Source organism: Trichomycterus rosablanca, chromosome 21, assembly GCF_030014385.1.
Source record: "Trichomycterus rosablanca isolate fTriRos1 chromosome 21, fTriRos1.hap1, whole genome shotgun sequence".
NCBI lineage: Eukaryota > Metazoa > Chordata > Actinopteri > Siluriformes > Trichomycteridae > Trichomycterus > Trichomycterus rosablanca.
The window spans coordinates 3,168,636-3,175,702 of NC_086008.1; the positions used below are offsets into that span (position 1 = coordinate 3,168,636).

General features: G+C 42.3%; 1 protein-coding gene across 1 annotated transcript in view; it reads left to right on the forward strand.

Moving 5' to 3' along the window:
• emid1 (EMI domain containing 1) overlaps positions 1–3,317 on the forward strand; it is a 90,095-nt gene extending 86,778 nt beyond the window's left edge. The window contains exons 15-16 of the mRNA XM_063017717.1: positions 1,718–1,802; positions 2,783–3,317. Coding sequence (XP_062873787.1) covers positions 1,718–1,802; positions 2,783–2,919 — 222 coding nt within the window. The 3' untranslated portion in view covers positions 2,920–3,317. The remainder of the gene's footprint in view (positions 1–1,717; positions 1,803–2,782) is intronic.
• The last annotated feature ends 3,750 nt before the right edge of the window (positions 3,318–7,067 follow it).

Below are 7,067 nucleotides of genomic sequence, written 5' to 3' on the forward strand. Positions count from 1 at the left end.
AAGCTGACTGACCTCTGCGTGATCTTATTAGCTATAACAACAGCTGCTCTTCTGAGAGGCTTCTTACAATAATTTGTGCCCATTCAGTCAAAAGAGCGTTTGTATGGCTGGGCACTGATTGGTCAGTAAAGCCTCAGTTGATGTTCCGGTTCATTCCAGAGCTGTTGAGTGCTGCTGAGGTCAGGGAGTTTCTTTAAACCAAGATTTTCCTCATCCCTTAATAAAGTTTATATGGGTGGCACGGTGGCTAAGTGGATAGCACTGTCGCTTCACAGCAAGAAGGTCCTGGGTTCGATCCCCAGATGGGGAGGTCCGGGTCCTTTCTGTGTGGAGTTTGCATGTTCTCCACGTGTCTGTGTGGGTTTCCTCTGGGAGCTCCGGTTTCCTCCCACAGTACAAAGACGTGCAAGTGAGGTGAACTGGGGATATAACATTGTCCATGACTGTTTGAGACTTGAACTGATAACCAGTAACTACCTGTCCTGTCATGAATGTAACTAAAGTGTGTAAAACATGACTTTAAAATCCTAATAAATAAATCCATAGAGCTTATATACGTATGTCCTGGTACAGAAAGAGGCCTTCTCTAAACTGTTGCTCAAAGTTGGAAGCATATCATTTCCTTTATATAATTGATTTATTCCACCTGTTAGTAACTGTTGTGGCTGAAACACATAAACTCAATAATTAAAGAGGTGTCCACATACTTTTGTGACATGTAGAGAGATGAAACGTTGGCTTTGGTGGAAGAACATCCTACACCAAAGGGTGCATAACACCAATCAAGTGATAAAACTGTTCAAACAGAGATTAATAACCACAGAGCGCAAACTATATATACATTGTGATCTTGTCCATACTAATATGGATGCAGAAAAAAACCATTGTTTTGTTTTTTTGTCTATATTGAACAAAGTATCTTTGTGTATATGTCAAGCAGTCTGATACAGTGCACAGAGGCTGTGTTCCAAACCACATAGCATGCACTAGACTAACAACAGTATTATATGGTTTGGAACACAGCCAGTGAGGTAAAACTCCTTGGAACAAACGTTTCGAGCCACGACGAACACAGAAAGTCTGAATCAATAAATACTCTGCAGTTATGGATCATGTGACCATCAGGCACTGATGATCGATTGATGCATGACCTTTTAAAAAAAAAAAAAAATGGTGCATTGGTTAAACATTCTAGCCCATGAGTGCTGGCATCTTAAACTTGCGAGTTCGCAGCTTGCTCACTGCTGAATGATTCGGCTGATCCGTGCGCGATACGGATCTTCATATGAGTCCACATTGTGTAACTGAAAAGAAGCGGTCAGCTCCTGTACACATTTCCATCCAGCATTTTAAACTGTAACCATCCTCATTGTTCATTAAAAACAATACAAAACAAACAAGTCTGTATCAGTGTGGACGAGGTCTCAGTGATTTACAGATTAGGAATGTTAATAGCATGACCAGGACTCTTCGAGATGGCTGTGGCCTGGCCTGTGATTTGCATGCTCAGCATGATGATAGAATAAAAACAAATAAACTGGGTGAAGGCAGTAGGGGGTAGTAACGGGGGCAGATACTTTGCATTGAATGTCTGACTGTATGTTTAACCCTTTAACTGCTGATGTGGATCGCTGACCGACTGATCGTCTTTGCATCCTGTCATGCGCTTGGTTTGGCTGCTGCTCCTGTAACTTGACGGCTGTATCTGTCTCCACAGGGGGACGGGATACACCAAATCCGCGAAGCCCTGAAGATCTTAGCCGAGAGGGTTTTAATCCTCGAGACTATGATCGGTATCCACGGTGAGTAGAGGCAGGGCCAGGGCTAAAATCCTAAAGTCCTAAAGGGCTGAATCAGAGGGGAACATGGGACGGTCAGACACTCGGGGACGGTCCCACGCCGCCGTGATGCTCTGATTCGGGAACCCTGAGTGTGCTTGTCCCTGCTTTTAATCTTTGGTAGGATAATAGTTTGAAGATGTTACGAGACTTGCAGGCTGACCTGGAGCTGCTGGCTCGCAGGGTGCAGCTGCTGGAGGCGATCATCTGGCCAGGTAATGCCACAATACGCTGCCCTCTGGTGGACTCATTAAGCATTACAATACAGAAGAGGACTTCGGGGAGAAATAACGGTCTCTCAAAGTTGATTGGCTTATCCACTGTAGGTGGTGGAGGAACACTTAGGCAATAATGTGACACTCCATAGTGAGAATCCAATGCTGGCTGGTCTAAAGAATTGGCCAGTGACCTCACATGTATCTGAGGGGGCGAGCGCTAGCGTGTGGCTCTCCTCGCCCAGCGTGGAGATGGTGCGAACTGCATAGGAACTAGACGTGTTCCCAGAATCACATGTCAGCGGAAAAGTGGACCACAGCAAGCCCAGTATCACAGCTGCTGAGAAGCATACAGGTACATATAGAAAACCTTCCACCTAGAGCGAATTATCACGAATTATCACTCACGAGGCACAGATAACACATCAATCATCTGCGCCTCTGTGCCCCCTTTGCAGTATCATGTTGGCTCCAATTTTACCAGGGAACACTGGGCCCACCAGGCATACACTGGTCAAGGTGCCAATCCATCCATCTCTGCTTAGACGCCCGGCTGACTGATAGCACCACTAGATTCGAGATTCGAACCCGTATCTCGGGGGTGGTGGGCAAGTGTGATCATTACGATCATTCAGTCACAGAAAAAAAGTGTTACAGAAACCCCAAGACTGCAGTGTCCCTCTACGTTCCTCCCACCTCTGCTCAGGTCTGCCTGTCTCTCTCCCACAGAGGCCGATTTAGGTTCAGGAGACGGCCAGTTCGGCACCCCTCTACCGGACTACAGCCGGATCAAGCGAGGAGGAGCTCTGCCCTTCCGGGTCAAATCATCCTTCCTCCCTGCTGAGCCTAAACTCCGGGGGCAGTAGCCTCCCCTCTCCTACAGGCCGAAACTCTCATCCCAGATCGGACTGGTAACCCCGACCTGTCCCCATCTCGCACATCCTACAGATCCTTCATCGGCTTCAAGTCTGGAAACGTGGCGTCGAATCAGGGAGCGGAGGGAACACCTCAGGGAAGATCAAGTGGTGCTAGAGTCGAACATCTCTACTGGAAATCAGTCCTGACCTACGTGTTAAATAAAGCGTCTCTCTTCTGCTTACCTGTCACGGCTGTTCCAACGTTTACTAAATCATTTAGCAAGAGAAACATCAAACAGAAATGAGAAATCAGGAACATCAAAGGTGCTCGAATAACTAAATCTGTTTAGGACAACGAGGGGATGATACAAGCTGGTACACAAAATAAAGAGAGGTTCATGAATAAATTCTGATTATTATTATTATTTTATTATTAATATTACGCTGAAGTTGTTATGTATAAAACCTCTTAGAGCAGGTAGGAAACATGCTATATGTAGGAAAATGCATATTCACATTTTTCAAGGTTAGTTAACCTCCCTAGCATTAAATGCACTAGGGGTCAAAAACTCAGAGAAAGACGTTCTGCTTTTACCTAAATTAAGGACTTTTGACATCATATGTAACTTGTATTTCATGTATCTATTTATGCATTTGACATTTAGTGTTTTCTTTTTCTTTTACCACCACAGGGGGTCAATGGTAACATCTCTCAATGGGAAATGTGCAATTACCCTTTAGCAAACACTGTGGATCAGATCTGTAAAAAATGTGGTAAGATTTTCACTGAGGCTTCCTTATCTAACATTATTTACTAGCTTAATTAGGATGACTGAATCGAGGCAAGAATCAAGCCTGTGTCCTAAAGACCACATAGAGCTTGCATTGTAATCCTAAAACAGGAAAGGGCCTACCCTAAACTGTTGCCGCAAACTTTAAAATATTTGAATTATTACTCCTGTTAGCTACCTGTTGTGGCTGAAACGTGAATTCAAAATTAGAAGGGGTGTCCCAATACTTTTGTCCATACAGTGAACAGCATCTCCCCCAGACATAGCCAGGAATATCCTAGAGAGGGCGCCAATCCATCCACCCCCTTCTTCCCCCAGACAAAGCCAATTATGACCTTGTTTAGCCGGCCAATGGCGTCGCTGAGATTCAAACCCGTATCCAACAGTGGTGGACTATTGCAGTAAACCTCTGTGAAAATAAATACATAAGTTAAATCCTCACGGTCACTGAGGAGTTTGGCATGTTCTTAAAAAAAGTATGCACGTGTGGGATTCCTCTAGGTGTCGGGTATATTCCCATTAACATGCTGATAAAGATCAGAAGGCCACTGTTGCGCCCCTGAGCAAGACCCTTTACTCAAAATTGGGACCGTATTCACTGCAAGCAATTGTAAGTCACATTTTTAAGGATTAACAATGTCAGCACCAGTAGAGAGGAAGCATAAAGCTATGGGGTAAAAAATTTAACTTTAAAAAAAATATATATATATATTTATATAGAAGGTCTCTGGTTTAAGCCCCACCATCAACATGATGCCACTGTTGGGCCCCTGAGCAAGACCCTTAACTCAAAATTGCTTGCATTGGATACAAACATAATAATAAAAGTCACCTTTTTAAGTATAAATGTGTCTCCTAAGTGCTGTACATGTTAATGTAGTTCACATTGTAACCACTAGAGTCAGATCTAGCCCAGTATAATACTGATAACATAATGCGCTGGTGACGTGAACTAATGCTAATGCTGTAAATAATGTTAGTTAAGGCTGAACATTTCCAATCCCTCAAATTTGTAATGCTATGATTGATGGAAAACAAGAAAGAACATAATAACAGTTGGTCAAAGGTCAGTGTGTGCGTGATCATGTGGGAAGGGGTGAATAGAAAATGCTGTTTTAATTAAAGTAAAGGTCCCTGTTACCCCCCTTTTCTTTTTGTAAGAATAAAAAGATGAACATGAAGGTAAATTCAGATAAATTTGTGTGACTGACAGAAGCAGCATGAGATACAAACTGAACAAACACTAGTGTGGTGGCGATGATCATCAGTACAGATCCCGGGTAACATTGACCATTTTTAGTGTTTATTTTTGTGTCTAAAAGAAAAATAGAAACGTTTAAATTAGCGTAGATTGGTCGCTCGGGTGGTATTCTAAGTTTGCAAGTTCAAATCCCAGCTCTGCTACCAGCCGACTGGGCCCCAAGATACAGACATGATTGGCTAACGTCTGCCGGGTGGGAAGGCTGGAGGGATTCCTCCCAGTGTGAACCCATCCCACGCAGGTACAAAAAAGCGGCTGCTACACACAAATCGGAGAGGGCGTGTGTTAGGTGTGGAATTGGATATGACTAGATTTTGGAAGAAAGTGAGAATACATAAATACAGTGAATAAACCCATGAGAAACTGAACAGCAGCTTAATACAACTTGAATTGTGATTGATTTCTGTGCACAGCTCCTCGTCACTCACACACGGCATTAAACCGACTGTTTACCTTTTGTTCATTATATAAATGTTCATTATTTAAGGACGATTATTATATTAGTAGTTGATGGTGTTTACTGTGTTTTGTACCCAGTTCCTGTAAAGTCACACTATGTATTTCCCCATTTCAAACACTGATTGGATTTTGTCTTGTGTGCATTCAGAATGCTGTTAAAACGAAATAAAAGATGTTTTGTGTTCCTTTTTTAACCCAAGCATATTTTATTTATTTATTTATTTATTTATTTATTCGTTGCATTTTATTCTAGTTGTTCCTTCCAGATGCTACCAGTTTATCCAGTAACCTTCATTCATGTGTCCAAAATGTATTTAACACGTTACAGTAAACATTGGTTCAGAGCAACTTTACAGAATCCAGGTCCAAAAACCTTTAATGAGCAGCCCAGGGGGCAGTAACAGTGAAACTGTGGGAAAAAATCCCTAAATTTTATAAGGAACCGGACTGAAAAGAGAACCTTCGTACCCGGGCAACCCAGCGTACAGACCAGGATAAGGTTCGGGTGACCTAGAGGGACGTGCTGGTGTTAGATTACAGTACAGATAAAAAATACGTTAATACTCTGAGCAGCAGTGCACACGCCCATTCTGATGACTTTCAATTAATTTAAAGCGTTCAATAAAATTTATTCTAATACCGGACATGGAAGAACAATTCAGCCGATGACGCCTTTAAATCAGTCATTATGAATGTTAAAAGGCGGCTGTAATTAGGATTCTAAATAAAAGCAGATGTTTTAACAACATTATGTTTAATAATGATAACAGTATTGAATGGGGTTCCTAGGTAGTGCAACTGTCTTGTTTCTTTGGTAAGTAATGATTAAGCAGTCATTACTTGGGGATGAGGGGGTAGCATAGAGGTTAAGGTCACTTCCAAGCCCCATATCTTCCATGTTGCCACTGTTGGGCCGTTGAGCAAGGTCCTTAATGATCAATTGCTTGGATTGTATTCATCATAATTAAATTTTGTATGTATAATGTATTATGCCACAATCCTCACACACAGTATGCAATTTGTGCCACCTCTAAGCTCCGAGTGTTTCGATCTGCCCAGTGATGGTGCACAGACTGCACTCTTAACCCCTGTGTCCTGTTGGCACTGACACTACTGTCTGGTTTGCTTGGCTCCCAGAGACCCCAGTGTTGTTTACCCACACAACACTCTGTATAAGAGAGGGGCAGAAAAGACAGGAACTAAAAACAGAAGAAAATCTGGTGTCTTTAATCATGTGTTCTGCCTGGGGTGTCTCTGAGAGCCCACACGGAAGTGTACAAACTAGGGGGTGTTTGGAATACAATATTAATATAAAATAATTATTTATTTACAGTTTCCTTAAAATTAGGAAGTACTAAGCTGATTGAAAAAGGCTAATGATATTTTGTGAGCTGTTCAAGAGGCTCTGAGGTCCCCAAACAGAACATAAAGGTTAAGTGTCATAGAAGATACAAGCATTAGGCCTGGGTACGTGGTAGCTGGCAGTGACTATAAAGAGGAAGAAGGTGTGGATAAATAAATGACCCAAAACAAATTTAAATGTCCATTATACAGTAGTTACAGCGTATGTGATGAGAAATCATACATCGTATCACCCATCCCTAGTAACACAGTTTAAAATATCAAGTCACCATGTTACAGAATAA